The sequence below is a fragment of the Macaca mulatta genome, chromosome 10 (assembly GCF_049350105.2).
Source record: "Macaca mulatta isolate MMU2019108-1 chromosome 10, T2T-MMU8v2.0, whole genome shotgun sequence".
In the NCBI taxonomy this organism is placed as follows: domain Eukaryota; kingdom Metazoa; phylum Chordata; class Mammalia; order Primates; family Cercopithecidae; genus Macaca; species Macaca mulatta.
The window spans coordinates 36,143,181-36,165,723 of NC_133415.1; the positions used below are offsets into that span (position 1 = coordinate 36,143,181).

The 22,543-nt window shown below is 43.9% G+C and overlaps 2 protein-coding genes and 1 pseudogene across 4 annotated transcripts in view; 2 read left to right on the top strand and 1 right to left on the bottom strand.

The window, feature by feature from the left end:
* Positions 1-22,541, top strand: LOC114670401 (uncharacterized). The gene is made up of 10 exons (XM_077951029.1): positions 1-154; positions 2,850-2,941; positions 4,340-4,361; positions 7,073-7,188; positions 7,660-7,681; positions 7,984-8,025; positions 10,212-10,374; positions 11,009-11,131; positions 11,533-11,614; positions 21,913-22,541. Exons 2-7 carry the CDS (start codon positions 2,858-2,860, stop codon positions 10,340-10,342), a joined length of 417 nt encoding a protein of 138 aa, XP_077807155.1. The 5' UTR covers positions 1-154; positions 2,850-2,857; the 3' UTR covers positions 10,343-10,374; positions 11,009-11,131; positions 11,533-11,614; positions 21,913-22,541.
* LOC114670407 (immunoglobulin lambda-like polypeptide 1) overlaps positions 1-22,543 on the top strand; it is a 127,234-nt pseudogene that overhangs the window by 73,850 nt on the left and 30,841 nt on the right. The window lies entirely within an intron of this gene.
* The window catches only part of LOC144332008 (ral-GDS-related protein-like), a 10,921-nt gene continuing 6,781 nt past the window's right edge, over positions 18,404-22,543 (bottom strand). For both annotated transcript variants that reach the window (XM_077951026.1, XM_077951027.1), the window contains 6 exons: positions 22,378-22,447; positions 20,746-20,820; positions 20,184-20,258; positions 19,569-19,592; positions 19,096-19,217; positions 18,404-18,587 (listed from right to left, as the gene is read on the bottom strand). In XM_077951026.1, the coding sequence (XP_077807152.1) occupies positions 18,548-18,587; positions 19,096-19,217; positions 19,569-19,592; positions 20,184-20,258; positions 20,746-20,820; positions 22,378-22,447 (406 nt within the window). In that variant the 3' untranslated portion in view covers positions 18,404-18,547. The remainder of the gene's footprint in view (positions 18,588-19,095; positions 19,218-19,568; positions 19,593-20,183; positions 20,259-20,745; positions 20,821-22,377; positions 22,448-22,543) is intronic.

A 22,543-nucleotide genomic window follows, 5' to 3' on the forward strand; every position in this document is an offset into this window, starting at 1 on the left:
ACCCAGAGGACCAACCAGGAGATTTTGTGTGAGCCAGTGAGTCTTCACTGGGAGTAGGAGAAGTGAGTGCACCTCTCACTGACTTATCCTGATGTTGGTGGTTTTAAAGAGTGGATTCTGGAGAATCTCAGCAGGGAAGAGGATGCCTTTCCAGGTAGGCAACAAGACTTCAGATGGGGTCTAATAAAACAGCATTTCCAAGGACCTTCATATTATACCTGCTGCTTGGGAGGCTTAGGGAGGGTATAGAAAGAGAAAAAGAAAAAGTAAATATAAGCCGCGTTTGTTATTTTCAGACTTTAATGTCATCATGGTGAGGAGTACTATGTTCATGGGCTTTTGAGTATCCTGTATTTTCAATCACCTCTTCTTGGTTTATTATTTAAAGATGAATTTTCGGAGAATACCTGCTCTTTTCTGCCTGTGCCACTGCAAATTGTCACAGCCTTTGGTTTGGGTCATAGTTCTGTCACAGGCAGTTACTTAATCCTGAATATAAAACTCTTCTGCGGTGTGCCCAGATGTGTAGGAGAGATTGATCCACACCTTATGAACTTAGGTTTCATGGCAGGACATTCATTTGTCTATCCTTGCTGTTTACCTCTGGTATCAAGACATCTCCCTGGGCATGGAGGACAGAATGAAAATTCACTGTGGGCTCACTGAAAAGCTCCAGTGTCTTAGAAATGGAGGGAGAAACACAGCCTTGAGTACACTGTCAGAATTCCATTTCTTCATGTGAATGAGAATATGCAGTTTTACCATCATTTGTGGAAGTCGTTTTCCTTTCCCCATTGTGTATTCTTGGCACCTTTGTTGAAGATCAGCTGACTCTGTATGTATGCATTTAATTCTGTGCTCTTGATTCTATATCTGTGATACTTATGGGTGCCTCCCACAGTAGAAGCATGCTGTCTGAATTTTTCTGTTTTTTTATTTTTATTTTTATTTTTAGATTTCAATCTCATGAATGTGCATCTTCCAACACTATTCTTTTTCAATGTTGCCATGGCTATTTGAGGCCTTTTGAATCCTAATCCATGGCTAATTGAATCCTAATCTTAGGATTATCTTTTCCATTTCTGCACAGATGGCTGTTGCCAGTTTGGTAGCAGTTGTTGTTAGTCTATAGATCATGTGTGTAGTATTGTGTGTTAGTCAGGTTTAGTCTTCCTTTCCATGAATATGGGAAGCCTTCCAACTTACTTGTACGTTCTTTACTTTCTAGAATCTTTATGTTGGCAGCTGATTATTTAGATTTAATGTGACTGATATGAATTTGTGATTTCTTTTTTTGTTTTTTTGTTTTTGAGACAGAGTCTCACTCTGTCACCATACAGGTGTGCAATGATATGATCTCTGCTCACGGCCACCTCCACCTCCCGGGTTCAAGTGATTCTCCTGCCTTATCCTCCTGAGTAGCTGGGTCTACAGATGCATGCCACCACATCCAGCTAATTTTTGTATTTTTAATAGAGATGTGATTTTACCTTGTTGGCCGGGATGGTCTTGATCCACCCACCTTGGCCTCCCAAAGTGCTAGGATTACAAGCCTGAGCCACCGTGCCTGGCCAAATCTGTATCTTTTGCCAATATTTTGTCTGTCTGAATGATTATACATCAAATAAAAAATATTATGTATGCTAGTTAACCAAAAATCACCCCCACACTCAGGGACATTTTTTCATGAATTTGCTCATTTTCTATTGGTATACATTTCCTCATTTCAGTAGCTCATGTATATTTGAACCTGGAAACTTATCCTCATGGCAGAAAGTTTTCAGAGTCATGTCTCTCAGCTTCACTGGTGTAGGTTGCGCAGGCTGTGTGAGCTTGGCCTGTTTGAATGAAGCTTGATCTTTAGGGAATCTCCTGAGGGAGAGCGACGCAGAGCTGCTGAAGCCCTTGATCACAGGAACCCAAAAAATTGTGTGCACACACCATGGTTCCAGAAGAAGACTTACAAAGAGGACATCATGACTATTTTTCATTTTATCATTTTAATACTTAGTTTTTTAAATGACCTCTATGAAAAAGAAATTGTGATCTGTCTGGTGCAGTGACTCATGACTGTAATCCCAGCACTTTGGGAGGCTGTGGTGGGCAGATTATGAGGTCAGGAGATGGAGACCATCCTGGCTAACATGGTGAAATCCCGTCTCTACTGAAAATACAAAAAAAGTTAGCCAGGTGTGATGACGGGTGCCTGTAGTCCCAGCTACTCCAGAGTCTGAAGTAGGAGAATGGTGTGAACCCAGGAGGTGGAGCTTGCAGTGAGCCAATATCGTGCCACAGTACGCCAGACTGGATGACACAGTGAGACTCTGTTTCAGAAACAAACAAACTAACAAATGAACAAACAAACGAACAAAAATGTGTGATCAGTAGAACAGAGTAATTTGGGTAAAATTGAATCCTTTTCACCAATAAATAAAGTAATTAATCCTTTAAAACAGATGCTAGATGTAGTACCAGCATAATTGGGTGCTAATGTACTTACACAGTCTTGAATACGTTAAGAAAATGCTGTTTGTTTCGTAGAGTTTCAAAACATTTGAGACGGAGGAAGGCACTCTTCCATTGACCCTTAGTGTGTGCTTTATTTCCATTTTGGGTTGACTGTTTTGTGTTGCTGCATGATGTCTTTAGTACAAGGCCAAGGCCTCCATGTCTCATGTCTTTCCTGATCCCCTCCTTTGCCATCCCTCTTCCACTCAGGGGAATAGCCCAGCATCAACTCAGTTCATGCTTGTTAATCAACCACCTCCATACACCACATCCAGAAAAGCTCCCTGAGTGACTCACAGTCACCAACCATCGGTGCACTGATCTTTCTTGTGTCCTTCCAGCTTTTTCTATGGACAACCTGAGTTTAGTATGCCTACCACCAAGTGAAGATGATGACTGGGGTGATGATGATGATGGTGATGATGATGTCCAGGTAAGAACACCTTTCTTTGTCTTGTAAGGAAATGTTGGTTTTCTGATGTGAGAAACAAACTCACCAGTCCAAACCCAAAGAATGGACTCAGGGAGCTGAAAAACAGCAAGAGTGAGATTTTCTTTCCTTTTTTTTTTTTTGTTTTTTTCTTTTTGAGACAGAGTCTCGCTCAGTTGGCCAGGCCGGAGTGCAGTGGTGCCATCTCAGCTCCATCTCCTGGGCTCAATGAATTCTCCTGCCACAACCTCCCGAGTAGCTGGGATTACACGCATGTGTCCCCATGCCCAGCTAATTTTTGTATTGTTAGTGGAGATGGTGTTTCAGCATGTTGGCCAGACTGGTCTGGAACTCCGGACCTCAGGTAATCTGCCCACCTCAGCTTCCCAAAGTGTTGGGATTACAGGTGTGAGCCACTCCACCTGGCAGAAAGTGAGACTTTTAATGACAGTGTTGCAAGATCCGGTGTCTGATGGGCAGACACACCCAGCACACTTTCCACAAGCAATTTATCACCTAGTGTGCAGGTCCCTCACCTGGTTCCTCATAGGCTGAGAACTGTGGGGTCACAATCTTCCCAGGTGTTGCCTATTGATTTTTGGGGAGAGACTTTAGGTATTTTTCTAGAGTTGTCTTACTGCATTTTGTTGCAGCCCACAATGCATTGCTATCCTAGTCAGCTCAGGGGGACTTCAAGTATTTGACTTATGACCTAAGTAGCTGGCCAGGCTGAGAAGAACAGACAAAACGAGCTATTTTCCAGGCTAGTAAAATTTCATCTTAGACTAATCTTCTTTGGTTGAAGTGAGGGCAACTAAATGGGGAGGAGAGGGTCCAATGAGCAGGTATTGCCCATCCAATCAGAAGCCTGGCATATCCTATTTCTTCTGTCCTTTGCTGACCTAAACCGGTTCAAGGCACTTTGTGTTAAAAATGGACCACTGTATACATTATTTCCTTCATCTGATTTCTTTCCTTCTCAATTAATTTTGATATAATAATATGACAAGGCACATTATGTACGACACACACTATTCTCTTTGTGAGGATGGAGTTCAGTGGCAGTTTCCTTTCATCTAATACATGACACACTAGGGTGTTTTGAAGGACAGCATCCATCTCCAACTGTAATGCAGAGACGTTTTCCTCCACACCAGTTTTTCTCCTTGGATTAGGCATTGTGCATTTACCAACCTAAACCAACGTCAAGGATAAATTTTGTGGGAAAAGCTCTTGTCTTTTCCATGAGTGTCCTCTATTCTAGAATGTTTGGCCTTTGAGTTTGACTCACCACTGTTTCACAGGTAGTTTTCTGAAGTCATCAAGAGACTCACAGATCTGTGTAAGGGGTGCAGCAGAATTGATCTGATCCTCATGGCATCTTCTTTTGTCTCGTTGCAGATTTTACCATCACCTGTCCTGGGTACGTACCTTGAACTAACTCACTTTCTGAGAAACAAACTTGCTGGCTTTAATATATAGAAACCTTAATCTGGGTTCCTGTTAAAAAATATTGGGGATCTGGTGAGAGCAAATGATTTTGCAAGTGTATAGGTATGACCAGAGGGGCTGTAGAAATGTGTGTGAACCCAGATGACCAACCAGGAGATTTTTTGTGAGCTGGTGTGTCTTCACCTGGAGGAGGAGAAGTGAGTGCACCTCTCCCTGACTTATCCTGATGTTGGTCGTTCTAAAGATTGGATTCTGGAGAATCTCAGCAGGGAAGAGGATACCTTTCTAGGTAGGTAAGAAGATTTCACGTGTAGTCTAATAACACAGCATTTCCAGGAGCCTTCATGTTATACCTGCTGCTTGGGAGGCTGAGGGAGGGTGTAGAAAGAGAAAAAGAAAAAGTAAATGTAAGTGAAGTTTGTTCTTTTGAGTTGATGAGATTTTGAGTATCCTGTGTTTTTGATCACCTCTTCTTATTTATTATTTAAAGATGATCTTTCTAGAACACCTGCTCTTTCCTGCCTCTGCCACTGCAAAATCTCAAAGCCTTTAGTTTAGGACAGAGTTCTATCACAGGCAGTTACTTAATGCTGGAGACAAAATTCTTCTGTGGTGTGCCCAGAGGCATAGGAGAGATTGATCCTCACCTTATGAACTGTTAGGTTTCCTGGCAGCACACTCATTTGTCTGTTTTTCCCTGCTTACCTCTGGTATCAAGAGCTCTTCCTCGGCGTGGAGGACAGAATGAAAATTCAATCTGGGCTCAGTGCAAAAGCTCCAGTGCCTTGGAAATGGAGGAAGAAGCACAACCTTGAGCACACTGTCAGCATTCTATTTCTTCATTTGAATGAGAATGTGCAGTTTTACCATCATTTGTTGAAGAGGCTTTCCTTTCCCCCGATTGTGTATTTTTGACACCTTTGTTGAAGATCAATTTACTGTATATGTGTGCATTTAATTCAGGGCTCTCTATATCTGTGAAACTTATGAGTGCCCCTACGCTAGAAGCATACTTTCTGTATTTCTGTATTTGTGTGTGTGTGTGTGTGTGTGTGTGTGTATTTCAATCTCATGAACCTGCATCCTCTAACTCTATTTTTTTAACGTCATCATGGTTACATAAGGCACATAAAATTCATTAAAATTGTAGGATTATCTTTTCCATTTCTGCACAGATGGCTGTTACCAGTTTGATAGTAATTGTTGTGAGTCTGTAGATCATGTCTGTATTATTGTTAGTCAGGTTTAGTCTTCCTATCCATGAATACAGGATGCCTTTCCACTTATTTGTACCTTCCTTATTTGCTAGGATCTTCATGTTGATAGCTGATAAGTTAGATTTAACATGACTGATAAAAATTTTTGATTTCCTATACCAATATTTTGTATGTCTGAATGAATAGGCATCATATATATATATATATATAGAGAGAGAGAGAGAGAGAGAGAGAGAGATAGAAAGAGAGAGAGAGAGACAGGAGGAGAGAGAGAGAGAGAGAGATGGAGGTTCACTTTTCTTGCCCAGGCTGGAGTGCAATGGCATGATCTCGGCTCACTGTAACGTCTGCCTCCCAGGTTCAAGCAATTCTCCTGCCTGAGACTCCTGAGTAGCTGAGATTTCAGGCGCTCACCACCATGCCTGGCTAACTTTTTGTATTTTTAGTAGAAATGGGGTTTCACCATTTTGGCCAGGCTGGTCATGACCTCCTGACCTCAGGTCATCCAACTGCCTCAACCTCCCAAAGTGCTGGGATTACAGGTGTGAGCCAGAGTACTCGGCCAAAAAAAAAATTTTTAAGTAAACTAGTTAACCAAAAATCACCCCCATACTCATGTACATTTTTTCATGAATTTGTTCATTTCTATTGGTATACATTTCCTCATTTCAGTATATAATGTGTATTTGAACTTTTAAACTTATCTTCATGGCAGAAAGTGGTCAAAGTCACGTCTCTCAGCTTCACTGGTGTAGGTAGAGCAGGCTGTGTGAGCTTGGCCTGTTTGAATGAAGCTTGATTTTTAGGGAATCTCCCCAGGGAGAGTCACACAGGAGGTTCTGAAGCCCCTGATGACAGATCCCCAAAAGGGTGTGTAGAAGTCGTTCCAGAAGAAGACTTACAAAGAGGAAATCATGACTATTTTTAATTGTAGCATTTTAATATTGAAATTTTAAATGATCTCTATGAAAAAGAATGTGTGATTAATAGAATAGAGTAATTTGGGAAAAATTGAGTCTATTTCACCCCTAAAATAGGCTTTTAATCAAGTAATAAATCCTTTAAAACAGATGCTAAATGTAGTATCAGCATGATTAGATTCTAGTGTACTGACACGGTCTTGAATACACTAAGAAACGGCTGTTTGTTTAGAAGAGTTTCAAAACATTTGGGAGGCAGGAAGGAACTCTTCCATTGACCCTCAGTGTGCATTTCAGTTCCATTTTGAGTTGATTGTTTTGTGTTGCTGCCCGATGCCTCTAGTACGAAGCCAAGGTCTCCATATCTCATGCCTTTCCAGCTCCCCTCCTCTGCCATCCATCTTCCACTCAGGGGAATAGCCCAGTATCAACTCAGTCCATTCTTGTATATCAACCACCTCCATACACCACATGCAGCAAAGCTCCCTGAGTGACTCACAGTCACCAACCACCGGTGCACTGATCTTTCCTCTGTGTCCTTCCAGCTCGTCCTGAGGATGGCCTGTTTTTAAGATGCTCACCACAATGCAAAGATGAAGATGATGATGATGATGATGGTGATGTTGATTGTGATGATGATGATGATGATGATGATGTCCAGGTAAGATCCTCCTGTTTGTCTTCTACATCAATGTTGCTTTCCTGATTCTTTACTTCTCAATTAATTTTGATTTGAAAACCTGGCAATGTACATTATGTACACTGTACACTATTGTCTTTGTGTGGCTGGAATTCAGTGAGCGTGTCTTCCCAACTGATACATGCTATGCTGCTTTTAAATGACAGTATCCAATATCAACTGGAATACTGGGGCATTTTCCACAATACCAGTTTTCCTCCTTGGATGAAGCATTGTGCGTTTGCATATCAAATTAAATTTAAAGGTAAATTCTGTGAATAGAGGTCTTGTTTTTCTATAGCTATCCTCTGTGCTAGTCTTTGGGGATTTTGACCTATGGCTAAATCAGTGTACTGCCTTCTGGTTTTTTATCATTGTCAAGAGAATAACAGAGCTGTGTGAAGTGCACAGCAGAATCTGATTCTCATAATGTTTTCTTTTATATAATTGCAGATAAGAGCTTGGAAAGGAAACGGTATGTACCATGAAATAACTCACTTCCCGAGGGAATAACTTGCTGGCTTCATTGTATAGAAACCTGATTCTTGATTCCTGCTGGGAAAGAGACTTGGGATTCTCGTGAAAGTGATTTTGCCAGTATAGACCTCTGGCCCAAGAAGCTGTAGGAAGGTTTGTCAATCCAGAAGAAAGATTAGGGGATCAAGTAGGAAGCAGCCTGGGGTGGGAGAAAAGCCCATCATTCAGCTTCAGCTAACGTAGGAGGAGTTGGTGAGTCACACTCTCTAATGACTTATCCTGGTGTTTTTCTTTCTAAAGACTTGATGCTGGAGAGCATTAGTGACGAGGAGACTCATCCAGGTAGGGAACTACGTGCCAGGAAAATCCCAATGGGAAAAGGTTCCCAGGAGCCTCCAGGTTATCCCTGCTGATTGTGAGGAGGGGCTGAAGGAGGGGGTATGAAATCAGAAGGAAAATGTAAATGTGTGTGAGGTCTGGCTTGTAGTTTTCAGTTTCTTGACATCATGGTAAGAGCTGTCTGTATGGGCTATGAGGGTGCTGCGTTCATGAGAGATTCTCTTTGCAGTCCACCTGCTCTTTTCTTCCTGTGGAACATCAGAGCCTTTGGTTTAGATTAGTCAATACTCCTTGGGATCGGTCACAAGGGGTGTAGGCTTAAGCACTGGGTGTCATCTGTGATGAAGGGAATCTGGGGGACACAGCTCTCTCACAGGCATTTCCTGGAACCTAGAGACACAGTTCTTCTGCTGTGTGCCACGGGGAAATCGAGAATCACCCTCTGAACTTTCAGGACTTGTTAGTGCACATTCATGTTTCTGTCCTCACTGTGCACTCCTGGTTTAAAGGGATCTCCCGGGGTGGATGGTGGGGTGAATATTCACTCTAGGCTCATTGGTAAAACTCCAGGCTCCTTTGAAGGGAGGAGGAAGGTTTGACCTTGAGCACATTTCCAGCCTCCACTTCCAATCCAGTCACAGATTCTGAGCTGCGGCTTCTTTCTCCCCAGTTCTCTAATTTTGGGGGAAGCCAAGAGTTCCCACAAAAGATAGTATCACACTATTTCCTGTCTTCAAAAATTTGGCTTTGGTTTTGTTCTGTAAGTTGACATTCATCACTCAAGTTCTAGACTTTTTGTTTGTTTCTTTCTTTTTTTTTCTTTTTTTGAGTATTTGGATTGCTGTTCTTGCCTTGGTTTGCTAAACATAATAAGCCCAAGGTCTATCCATGCTGCTTAGGACATGATTGTGTGTTCTTCTTATGGCTGTGTAGTATTTTGTGATGTGTATGCACCACATTAAAAAAAAAAAAACAAAAACTCAAATCCACTGTTGCTGGTCAGCTAGGATGCTTCCACATCTTTGTTCTTGTGAATGGCATGGCCATGAATGCGGGACAGCATGTGTCTTTTTGATAGAAGGATTTATTGTCTTTTGGGTAGATACTAAGTGTCGTGGAATTGCTGGGTCTGATGGTAGTTGTGTTTTAAGTTTTTTGAGAATCTCTCAACTGGTTTCCACAGTGTGAACTAGTTTTCACATTGACCAAGAGTGTAGCAGCGTTCCCTTTCCTTTGCTGCCTCACCAGCATGTTGTTTTGACTTTGGAAAATTACCCATTGTGACCAACATGAGATGATATCTTATTGTGCTTGGGAGTTGCATTGCACTGAGGTTGTGCATTTTTTCATGTTGGTTGATCACTTGAACGTCTTCTTTTTTTTTTTTTTTTGAGACAGTATCTCACTTTGTTGCCCAGACTGGAGTGCAGTGGTGCAATCTTGGCTCACTGCAACCTCTGCCTCCTGGGTTCAAGTGATTCTCCTGCCTCAGCCTCCTGAGTAGCTGGGATTACAGACAACTGTCACCACGCCCACCTAATTTTTGTATGTAGATAAGGGGTTTCACCATGTTGGCCTGGCTGGTCTCAAACTCCTGACCTCAGGTGATCCACCCACCTCAGCCTCCCAAAGTCCTGGGTTTACAGGTGTGAGCCACCGTGCCTGAGTAGCAGTGATTGTTTTTGTAAGGTAAAGTCAATAACAAAAACTAGAGTTTTTGACTTCTGTTGTTGGAAGTGGTTTTTTTTTCTATTTTTCTCTTTTGTCTGTTGTTTGCTTTTATATCCTGTGAGCTTAGATTCAGGTTTTCCTCAACTTAAGCTCACTCTGTGTTTTCCTGTAGCAGTTTTATGCTTTTAGGTCTTGTGTTTAGGGTTTAATGTATTTCGAGTTTGTGTTTGTGTATTGTATAACATCAATGTCTTATTTCATTCTTTTGTATGTGGCTATCCAATCTTTTCAGACTGCTCAATTGAACAGACTGCTGACTCCTCATCTCATCCTTTTTCCCGTTGGGGACACAGTCCCACTCATGCTGTCACCCAGACTGGAGTGCAGTGGTGAGATCTCAGCTCTCTGCCACCTCCGCCTCCTTGCTTCGAGTGATTCTCCTGCCTCATCTTCCCAAGTGGCTGGGATTGCTGCTGTGCACCACCACACCTGACTAATATCTTTTGTATTTTTACTAGAGATAGGATTTCACCATTTTGGCCAAGCTGGTCTGAAACTCCTGACCTCAAGAGGTCCACCCAACTCGGTCTCTGAAACTGCTGGAAGTACTGGTGTGAGCCACAGCACATGGCCTCATTGCATCTTCTAGGCATTCTTTGAAAAAGAATGTGTTGACTGCAGGTGTGTATTTAGATTCTCTTAAGTCCCTAGGTTGATGGATTCATTTTTATGCCACTACTGTAGTCTTTGGATGAGGGGAGGTGTTACATGTAATTTGAAATTGGGGAGTGTGTGGCCTCCAATTGAGTTTGTATTCCCTAGAATTGCTTTGCATATTCAGGTTCCTTGGGTCTTCAGTGGATCCATGTGAACATTTAGCCGTGTATTGTTAACATTTCATAAAACGTTTGTTTTACACTTCATGTCCAGAATTAGGGGTGCATTGGGACATTGTGATACTTGTTTGTATACCTTGAGTATGGATAAAATCAGGGAGTTTCCCATGCTTGTGACCACGTGTAAGTTTGATATCTTTGATGTGTGAACATTCAGTATCCTCCTTGGTAGCTACTTTGAAAACGGCATAACCATATTGTTAAGTATCATCGCCCTGCTTTGGAGTGGAATACCGGAATGTATTCCTCTCCTGTAACTCTCTGTGTACCTATTGCCAGTCCTTGAGGTCCTGTCCTCCACCTCGTCTGTGGTGACCACTACTGTATTTTCACCTTCAGTGAGTTAAAGTTTTCAGCTTCCACATGAGTGAGAACATGCAGGCTTGGTCTTTGTCTGCCTTTCTGATGTGATTGAACAGAATATCTGCAGGTGCAGCCATGTTGCTGGAAATGATAGGATTCCATGAATTTTGATGGCATAAAAGTATTCCATCCTGTCTGTGTACCAGAGATTCTTCATCCCTTCATCTGTGGTTGGACAGGTAGGCTGATTTCTTTTCTTGGCTTTTGAGCATAGGGCTGAATGCCACCTGGGATGACAGATAATCTCTTCCATGTCCTGATCATGTCCTCTGTGTATATACCTAGGAATAGAATTGCTGGAGAAAATGGTAGTTGTAGTTTTAGGATTTCAAGGAACATCCAAGTGGTTTCTTTAGTGTGCATACTAGTTTACCATTTCCCACCACATGTGGAGACAAGTGCCTCCTCTGGAAATCCACACCTTGATTGGATTGTGTTTTCATATGTTTCAACTTTTTTCTTGTAGCATCTGTTGCATGTAGAGTGAGATGGAATCTTGAGTGTGTTTTTTATTTTTGTGTGTGTGTGATAAGTGGTACTTGCTATGTTATTGTGAATTTGTTTTTAATTTGTTGTGTAGGACTGGGCAGAGGACCTGAAGACATGAGGTTGATGCACAGGTCAAAGAGAAGATTCTCACCATCGCTGATGCACACAAAAGTGTAAGTGAAAATCACACCCAGATTTCATCTCACTCCAGTTAGAATGAATACTAGCAACATTTGATGGCAGTTTTGTTTCTGCAGTGTGTGTGTGTGTGTGTGTGTGTGTGTGTGTGTGGGTATATACATTCACCCACACACACACAACCCAAGGGTGCAAGGGACATTTTGACATATGTATGTGTAGTATGATCAAATCATCATATCTGGCATCTCTGTGACCTTCCATCATTATTATTTCTCTGTGGAGAGAGTATTCAGAACCGTATTTTCCAGCTGATTTTGAAAAAATTTTCTAGATTCTGTTGACCCTAGTCACCTAGTCACCCTGCTGTGCAATAGAACACCAGAACAGATTCATTGTGTCTCCGTGTCACTCTGTACCTGTTACCAATAGCATGAACTTGTTTCAATTTGATGTGTAAGACTTGGCAAAGAACCTGAAGACCTGAGAAGGATGCATGGGTAAAAGATTCTGAATCAACATTACTGATCCTCACAAGAAGTCAATGAAAACCACACTCAGATATCATCTCACTCCGGTGAGAATGAGCGTTACCAAATTGGGACGGCAGTTTCATTGCCGTAGATTAGGTGTGTATAACCAGCGGGTGCAAGGGACAATTTGATCTGTGTAAAGGTAGCATCATAATGAAGTTTCAGAGTCTGGCACCTCCGTGAGCTCCAGAGTTATGGTTTCTCTGTGGAGAGAACATTCACAACTGACCTTTGTAGGTGTTTTGAAAATTTTGGTTTTCTGTTCTTGCCTTTTGTTCATAATGGCCTATGGCTCTGTCCAGGTTTCTGGTAAGAGCATGTATGTGTGTTTTATGACTGTGTAGTGTTCCGTGGTGTGTATGTACCACATTTCCTTTCTCTTATCCACTGCTGATGGGCATCAAGGCTGATTCTTGTCTTTACCATTGTGAGTAGTACTGCTGTGAACATAGGAGTGTATGTGAGTTTTGGATGGAAAGATTTTCCTTTTTATAAATCCTTAGGAGTGGGGTTGCAGCGTTGGGTGGTAGTTCTCTTTGAGGTTCTTTGAGAAATGTCCACACTGCTCCCCAGGGGATCTGAACTAGTTTGCATTTGCCCCAACAGTGGACCTGCATTTCTTTGCTCATCTGCCCCAGCAGCCTCTATTGTTGTGGACTGTATGTCATAATTGCCATTCTGACCAGTGTAGATCTTATCTCAGTATGTTTCTGATTTGCATTTCTCTGATGATCAGTGAGATCGAACATGTTTTCATGCTCGTTAGTTACTGGTACACCTCCTTTTAAGTGTTCATGTTCCTTGCCCTTTTATAACTTGTTGTTGTTTTTTTTTTTTTCTGATTTTATTTGTTTAAGGTCTTTATGGTAAATCGTAGATATTAGACATTTTTCAGATGCGTAGTTGGGGAATGTTTTCCCTCATTCTGTAGGCTGTGTGCTGACTCTATGGTTGTTTCATGTTCTGTGCAGCAGCTCTTTTGTGTTTTAGGTCCCACTTATCAGTAATTGTTTTTGTTGCCGTTGCTTTTGGGGACTTGACATATAAATGCTTTGCCAAAGCCTCTGTCAAGAAGGGTATTTGCTAGATCCTCATGCAGGATTTTTTTTAATAGTTTCAGGTATTGGATTTTTATGTATTTACGTATTTATTTACAGACCAAGTCTCTCTCTCTCATACAGGCTGGAATGCAATGGAGTGATCTCAGATCACTGCACTTTCCAGCTTCTGGGTTCAAGTGATTCTTCTGCCTCATTCTCCTGAGTAGCTGGGAGTACAGGCACGTGCCACCACGCCCAGCTAACTTTTGGTTTTTTCTTAGACATCGGCTTCACCATGTCGGTCAGGGTGGTCTCAAACTCCAGGATCTCAAGTCATCCGCCTGCTTCGACCTCCCAGAGTGCTTGGATTCCAGGAATGAGCCACTGTGTCCAGCCCAGCGTTTTACATTTCAATCTTTTATTTCTTTTGAGTTGCTTTCTGTACATGATGAGACATAGGGGCCCAGTGTTATTTCTTCTACATCTAGCTAGGTCACTTATCTCAGCACCACTTGCTGATAGGGAGTCCTTTCTCCATTGCTTATTTTTGTTGATTTTTTTTTTCAAATATCGATGGTTTCAGGTGTGCAGGTTTATATCTGGGTCTTCTAATGTGTTCCACTGTTGTGTGGAACTGGGTCTCCAGCTTTTCAGTGAAAATGCCAAGCCATTACCTTGTCTATGGGTGTTTTCTTGAGTGTTTCCTTTGGTTTAAAGTTTTTTAAATACCTTTAGGAGCCTACATGTATGGATTTCTTTTCTAAAATAATGCACACCCTATGTTTTCTTGTAGGAGTTTTGTGGTTTCAGAATTGAGTTTTAGATCTTTAATGTATTTTGCATTGATTTTTCTGTTGCGTGACATAAGGGTCCTATTTCAGTGTTCTGTATGTGAATATTCAGTTTGCTCAAAATCATCTATTGAACAGGCTCTTTTTTTCCGATTGCATCTTTTTGGTGTTCTTTTGAAAAACCTGTTCACTATATGTAAATTGGGGTTGAATATTTGGTTTACTCATTCTGTCCACTTTCTTAGTTTATGCCAATAAAAGATTGTTTGGATAAGTATAAAAGTTTGTGTTTTTCATTCATGCTTTTAGCTTCTAAGTTTGTATTTTGTGACAAAACTTCTATGTTTATTATAGACTAAAGGGTACAAATGCAGATTAGTTACTGTTTTTGGTATATTCCATGACACTGAGACTTGGGGTCCAAGCAACCTTATCATGCAGGCAGTGGGTGTACCCACCAGGTAGGTCTTCGGCACATACCTCATGCCTTCATCCTTTTTCATCGGGTAGTCACCAGTGTCTGTTGTTTTCACTTTTACGGTAGGGTGTATTCAATGTTAGCTCCACCTTATAAGCGAGAACATGTGGTATTTGGTGTTCTGTTTTTTCCTTATTTCTCTTTAGATAATGGCCTCCAGCTCCTTTCATGTTGCTGCCAAGGACATGATTTCCTTCTCTTTTTTTTCTTTTTAATGGCTGCCTAGTTTTTTGTGGTATATATGTACCACATTTTCCTTTTCTGATCCACTGTTGACGGGTACCTAGGCTGATTTCATGTGTTTGCCATTGTAAATACTGCTGCCATGACCATTTGTGTGCATGTGTGTTTTGGAGAGAAGGATTTCTTTTCCTCTGTGTATACCCCAGGGGTGGGATTGCTGGGTCAGATGGTAGTTCTGGTTCAAGTTCTTTGAGCAATCTCTCCGAAGTGCTTTCCATGGTGTCTGAACTACTTTGCATTTTCACCAAAAGTGGACCAGTGTCCTGTTTCTCTGCTGCCTCGTCAGTGTCTTTTTTTTTTTTAATTACGTGATCCCCATTCTGATCAGCGTGAGTTATATCTCATTGTGCTTTTGATTTATATTTCTCTGATAATTAGGTTGAGCATATTTTCAATTTGTTGGTTGCTCATCATCATTTTTGAGAAGTCTGTGTTTATATCCATTGCCTATTAATTATGAGGGTGGTTTTGCTAATTGATTTGTGTAAGGTCTTTAAGGTAGATTCTGGATATTAGAACTTGGTCTGGTGCATAGTTTGGGAACATTTTCTCTCATCTTGTATGTCGTCTGTCTACTCTGTGGGTAATTTCTTGTGTTGTGTGGTGGCTTTTTGGTGTATTAGGTCCCACATGTCGATTATTGCTGTTGTTGCAGTGTCATGTGGGGTCTTAGGCATATAAATTCTTTGCGAAAGCTGATGTCAAGAAGGGTATTTCCTAGGGTCTCTTGTAGGATTTTTGTACTTTGAGGTCTTCCACTTACATCTTTCATTCATCTGAGTGAACTTTGATACATGCTGAGAAGTAGAGGCCTAGTGTTACTTACTCTTCTGCATATGGTTCGCCATTTATCCCAAGACTATTGAAAAGGGAGTTCTTTCCCCATTACTCATCATTGTGTATTTCATGCAGCATCAGGTGGTATGAAGTGTGTGGGTTTACAGGTTCTCTGTTCTCTTCCACTCATCCATGTGGAAGCAGGTCCCTAGAGTTTGAGTGCAATTTCACATCAGGGAGTGTCATGCATCCAATGTAGTTTGGATTTCTCAGAATTTCTTTGGAAATGCAGGGCATTTCCTGGTCTCACATGAACTTCAGCATTGTTTATTTCTATGTCCTTAAAACCAATTTGCTCTCTAGTAAAGTTATACAATTAAAGAGTAGAGTGGGACATTTTAATCCATGCATATGTACCTTGTGTAATGATGAAAGCAAGGGATTGACTGACCCTCTCTGTTACCTTGTGTAGTTATTATTTATTAGTTCTCTGTGGTTGCAATATTCAGAATCCTTCTTTTAAGCCTTTTTTGAAAAATATGGTAGGATACAGTTAACTCTAGACATCCTGCTGTGGAGTAGACCAGCTGAATTTATTCCTGTCATCTGAGTGTAACATTGCATCCATTTCCCAGTTCCTGTGCTGCCTCCCCAACCCCCAGGCTCTCTTCACTACTATGAAATGTTCTACTAGGAGATAAAGTCATTTAGAGACAAAGTTGATCTCATTCTCATAGGCATGGAATCATGCTGTGTTTATTTCTCTCTTCCTGGCTCATTTCATGGAAAATCATGTCCTCCAGGTTTCTGTATGTTGTTGCAGATGACATGGTTTCATGAATTTCTATGGCCGAGGAGGATTCCATTGTGTACCGCAGTTTCTTTATCCCTTTATCTGTGCATGAACAGGTAGGTTGATTGGATACCTTCGCTATTGTGCATAGTGCTTCAATCGCCATAAGAAGGCCGATATCTCTTCAACATAACAGATTTCATGCGCTTTCTGTGTGTAAGCAGTGGTGGTATTCCTGGGTGAACGGGTAGTTGTAAAATGTTTAAGGCACCTTCAACTGTTTTCCTTCATGTGTATAGTAATGTACATTCCCACCAATAGTGTATAAAATCTCTTTTTCTGCACTTCTACATTGGCCACTGCCTGCAAATGTATGGGATTTTTCTTGTTTTTGGTAAGTTTCATCCTAATTAGAGTGAGAGGTATCTGAGTGTGGTTTGCACTTAGACATGTGTGTGATGATTAGTGAAGCTGAGCAGCTTCTCTTTGACCTGTCAGTCAATTTCATGATTACTTTTCAGATGTGCCTGTTGAGGTTCTTTGCCCAGTTTTAGCTTGGGTATTAGATTTTGTTCATTTTCCCAGAGTAGTGTTAGTTTCTCATACATGTTAGATTGCAATCCCTTTCACAGATATGTTTCTGCTGAACTTTCTTTCAATGTGTAGGATGCCTTCTTTTTTTTATTATTATTACACTTTATGTTCTAGGGTACATGTGCACAACGTGCAGGTTTGTTACATATGCATACATGTGCCACGTTGATGTGCTGCACCCATTAACTCATCATTTACATTAGGTATATCTCCTATTCTATCCCTCCCCCAACCCCCGAACCCACGACAGGCCCCAGTGTGTGATGTTCCCCTTCCTGTGTCCAAGTGTTCTCACTGTTCAATTCCCACCTATGAGTGAGAACATGTGGTGTTTGGTTTTCTGTTCTTGCGATAGTTTGCTGAGAATGATGGTTTCCAGCGTCATCCATGTCCCTACAAAGGACATGAACTCATCAGGATGCCTTCTTTAATGGTTCATTGTTTCTCTTTCCCATGCGGAAGCTCTCAAATGATGTATAGCCCCGTGTGTTTGTATTTATATTTGTTAGCAGTGATTTTTGTGTCCCATCCAAAAAGAACAAAAAATAAGAAAGAAAAAGTAATGCCAAATCAATTGCATAGCCTAAGGGTTTGCTGCCATAGATACTTTTTGCTGTTGTTTTCTTTCTTTTTTGCAAACTGCATGCATAGACACAAGTTTTGCTGAAATAAACTCCCACTTTTCTTATAGGAGCTTTGTGGCTCCAGGACTGGATTGAAGTGTTTATTTTGTGTTGATTTGGGGTATCATATTTCAGACCCTGAAATGTTGATTTCTTTGACTTGTTTTTGTCTGATATACCACAATGGGGCTTGTGTTCTTGTGTTCAAATTAAGCTGTGGGACATCCTTTAGATATTGGGTTCAAACAATTCTCTCCTTCCTTGATGTTCCCTTAGGGGAGAGGTGTCAGAAAGTCTGGGAAGATCCATAGTGGGAAAAGTTTATCTGTATTTCCTGGAGACTCATGGCCAGCTCCCTTGTGCACAGGACTTCTGGAGAAGGCCAGCCCTACCACTGGCATAACTACCTCCCATCTCCAGCCCTTCAGTAAACATTTAAGTGATTCATTCAATATTTACAACTTAAAAAAGTAGAGTAACCCAGTGGAACTTGAATTTAACTAGAATTTAGGTTTGAGAGTAACTGGTCAGTAGAACAAGTGACATAGATTGGGTGACATACTGTGGTTTTTCAGTGTTTTTTTGTTTGTTTGTTTTATTTTTTGTTTTCCTTAAACAGAGTTAACAATAATTAATTTGAATAAAGAAGGAAAACATTAAACGGTTGGCAGGTGTAACGCGAACGCTATTCCATGACTTGTTCAGCCATAGCCTCAATTTGACATGCTAGACGATGAATCCTAAAGACTGGTATACGGTTACTGCACTGGAGTTACTGTTCTCATTCCAACAACTATAGAACATTCTGAATAGTGTTTTAAAATTTTATTTTAACAAAAGCTAAGAAAAAAAACCGTTACTTATACATTAAAGAAAATAAACATAAAACGGTTTCCCGCCTGACATGCAAAAGTCCCATGACCTGATCCTGGCCAGCAGGAGTATCTGGTATTGAGGAGTGGGGTCAAGATGTAGCTGAGCTGCCAGCCACCTAGATGTGGTTTCCTGGTGTCTCCGGTCTGGGTGAAGGATGATGCAGAGCCGGTGTTCTGGCCATCATCCCAATAGGGCCCAGCCACTGCAGGATGTTTCCAGCCTACTGGGATTCGGGCTCCAGCTGACAGGACAGCTTGTAGCTGCAGGACAGAGAGGCAGCTGTGAGGCCACCATGAGCCACACATCGGGTCCCTTCTCATTGCCTGCCCAGCTGGAATCCTGGGTCCCCTGCAGTCCCCATGCAACAGGGCTTGATGCTGGCAGTGGAGTCATGGCCATAGGCTCTCTGCAGCTGTCCACAGGAGAGCCTCCTCTAGGCCAGGTGGGGTGGCTGACACCTGTACTGTCAGTACTTTGGGAGGCTGAGGTGGGTGGATTGCTTGAGGCCAGGAGTTTGAGACCAGCCTGGACATCATCGTGAAACCCCACCTGTACCAGAACAACAACAGGAGAACAACCGCACACGGTGGTGGATAGCAGTAGTGCCAGCTGCTTGGGCGGCTGAGGAAGGGCTTGAGCCCAGGAGGCAGATGTTGCAGTGAGCAGAGATGGTGACAGTGCAGTGCAGCCTGGGCGACAGAGCCAGACCACATTAAAGAAAAAATGGAGAGCCTTCTCCCACCCTCTGCCCATGTGCCAGGCCCTCACCTCTCCTTTTCACTGAGCTGCTCCATTCTTGAGAAACAAGTGACAAATTTCTCCAGAGGCCGAAGCCTGTAATTCATGGCAGCCACTTGGAGCAGCTGCATTTCTTGCAGAACTCGGACCTCCTAGAGACAAAGGACAGGATGCGGACAGAGCCTGGGTGGAAGACACTGAGGGGACCTTTGGCAGGCAGGGAGAAGGGGCTGGTCCCTGGGGCCATTCTGTGAAGGGGCCCCATGCAGCCCCCAGCCTGTTCTCAGAGTTGGATGTGAACAGCCCCTCATGCAGGAATGGTTTTGATTCCAGTGCCTTTCCCACTCTCTCCACTGGGATAGGTCTCCTCCTCCTCCTGTGTGTGTCAAACCCTCCCAGTAAACCTAAGATGTAGAGGATGGAGCCAGGGAGTGTCCTGCCCAGGGTGGACTGTGACGTCCACATCCCCAACCTCATCCAACGAGAATGCCCCAGCTGTTCACCTTCCTCCTCTTGTTGCTGTTGCCCTGGAAGTCAGATAGAGCCCATCAGAAAGGTCCCTGGCCCACAACAGCCCCACCCCATCCCTTCCCATGCTGCACTACTGCCAGGGCCACCAGGGTCAGGGGATATGCACATGACAGAACATGAACCTGCCTCAGGCTCCGGGCTCTAGGGCAGAGGGCATGGGAGCTGAGGCTCAGGGACCTTCTGCCCCAACCCTCTGAGATGACAGACAGAGAAACTGACGTCTCTCATAGAAAGAAAGTGCTCAGTGACCCTGGAATTGCCTGCCCTTGGAAAGGCTCAATTTCACCCTCCTATTATGGGACTACCCTAGGGAGAGGCTGAGTCCAGCTCAGCCCACAGCTCAGCATCGTTGCAGTCAGGTAGCTCTGCAGCTTCACCACTCAGGGATAGAAACTGGTGACTGCCATGGAGCCTCTGTCAGTCAGAGGTAATGAGATGGGCCTGGCACCCCCTCCCACAGGAGCAGCTGTGAGACTCTCAGGAGAGGAGGTTTTCCAAGGGCTGAGATCTAAGGGCTCCGTCCAGGCCCCTCTCCTCCCAAGCCTCAGGATCCTGGTTCCCAAGCAGCCTGCCCCAGGCTCACTCACATCCAGATCATCCGGGATGGCCGAATCCAACCTGTGTAACTCAGTCAGAAAATCCCCCAGGAAGGGGACCACGCCCTGTGCCATGGAGGGGTGGGGAGGTGGGAGGGGTAGTGGTGATGAGTATTGACCCTGAGGTGAGGTGCCTGCCCAAGGCCCTGTCCCATGAAATCCCGTCAGCCCCTGTCTCCCAGAACCCCCCTCCCCAGGTCTCCCAGTTGTAGCAGCCAAAGACCCTCAGCTACCTTTCCCAATTCTCTGCCTCCTCTATTCCAGCTGACCTCCAAGTCTGGCAATCACTCCTAGTTACCTCTATGGTGGGATTTTAACAAGTCACAAGGGCCTGTGGTCCCAGCCTTACCCTTCCCCACATCCACTCTGAGTTCTCCTTTCCCAGACCCTTGTTCTGGTCTCTCCAATGGAGGTTTTCCAGGCCCAGTGGCCATAGGAGGACAGGGCTGGGGAGGAAGCCCCCGCTGTCTTGATACGGAGGTCTCCAGCTGGTGGGGAAAAGAGCCCTGTCCTCTGATCCCCTGCGGTCCCTCCATGCCACAGTCTCACTCACCTTATTCTGCCTCCGCAGCCTCATCTGGGCTCTCTGGGGGTTCCTCTCCTGGGTGGCCACCTTAAAGCTCCCCGCCTGCCAGGTGTCAGGGACAGGGACAGTGAGGCTGTCTTCCCTTCCCCCAGTTATACCCCAGCCACCCCACACTTGGAACCCCAGGGACTGGCGTGAGTCACCTGGCACAGTGTTCATACCACTGGCCAGCTCCACACTCCCTGTGTGTGTCACCCAATCATACAGCCAGGCCTCCCTGAGACTGTTTCCTCTTCTGTAAAGAGCCATGAAAACCACAGCTACCTCACAGGGCCTCCTGAGTACTGTTTCCTGTAGCTGTTGTCATTGTTCTCCCCCTCATCCCTCTGAGGAAGAACCATTCAGGAGCACCCTCCAATTGCTTTCTCTTCTCGAACCTGATTTCCACCCTGTGAGGCCCGCACTACAGGCTCAGCATCCCTTCATTTTCCAGATAAAGAAACAGAGACCAAGAGTGGGCAGTGACTCCCCAGGGCCCCAAAAGAGAGGGCACCTCCTCCCCTACTGGAGGCTCTGTCTCGGCTGCCTTCACCCCACATCCCAGCACCACCACCCATCAGGATCTTGTTCTCTGGAGTCTCTGAGTGTCTAGGACTCCAGCTTTGCAGAGTCGTGATGGGAAAGGGACAGGGCATTTTAGGAGACCTGGTTAAATGGCACCTGCGTATCTGAGCCCCACCGGAGTCTCTGCCACACAAACTGGGTTTGCGCCATGCCAAATCCACGATTTGGCCTCGTCAGTGATCCCCCAGGGGAGTTCCATGCACAGAACTCTCTCTTCCTCCACTCAGGATGTGGCCTCCTGAGGCGACATCTCTTACGGATATGGCAGGGTTTTCCGGAATCCTGGGTGGGGTGGCATGTTGCCTTCTCATTTGCGTGGAGATTTCTGAGATCTGGTCAGGGAGAATCCCCTAGGAATGCATGGATCCCCCAGATACTTGTCATGAGCATGTGTCACTGCTAACTGGTGAGAATCCTGTGACACGACCATTTTCAGATGTCTGCAAAGGGCAGAGCGGGGAGTCCCAGCAAGCACATACATGTGTCCTGAGTTTGCCCATTGGTACCCATAGCTGGGCAGTCTACGGGACTCCCTGGCACATGAGCTTCCTCTGTTGTTGTTTCCCCCAGTGTGGACTGCAGTCCCTGCCCATGGAGGTGCGCTGCAGACAGATGCAGCAGCAGAGGCCTGGCTTCCTGAGGAATTGCTGGCCAGTTTGAGGAAGGAAGAAAGTCCCACCTACAATGACCACCCGCCAGCCTGGAGGAAGCTCCATGCCAGCAGCATTGACCAGCATGGGAGCCAGAGCCCTGCTAATGCTGCAGCTCATCACCCCCGCTGAGAAGCCCAGCAGCCATTGCCACATCCCATTTCCAGGACCTCCTGTCCCCGTGCCCCCACGCGCCCATGGACCCACACACCTCTCCTCCTGTTTGCCCAAAGTAGGCCTGGAGGGAATTTTTCAAGTGCACTTTTTGTAGGTAAGTCAAAACATTACAAAATAACCACTGCACACCAGGTCCAATGCCCTTCCAAACTCACTCTTTTCTCTGACCCTTAAACACTTGTGCCGCATCTCCCAGACTCCACTGTACCTTGATCAGCAGGTCCCTCTTCACTGCAGTGTCCTTTTTGCAGAGTTCTTTTAGATATTTTTTGCTCTTGCTATGGACAGAGGAAAGAAAAAAGGGTAAATTTGGGAATCACGGGGGAGATTTGTGAGTTCCAATCCCTTTTGTTTGAAAACTCAATGAATCTCAG

Coding starts and splice junctions, on each gene's coding strand:
- LOC114670401 (XM_077951029.1), top strand. CDS start 2,858: ATGGACAACCTGAGTTTAGTATGCCTACCACCAAGTGAAGATGATGAC. Junction 4,362..7,072: donor TTTACCATCACCTGTCCTGG/GTACGTACCTTG, acceptor GTGTCCTTCCAG/CTCGTCCTGAGGATGGCCTG. Junction 7,682..7,983: donor AAGAGCTTGGAAAGGAAACG/GTATGTACCATG, acceptor TTCTTTCTAAAG/ACTTGATGCTGGAGAGCATT.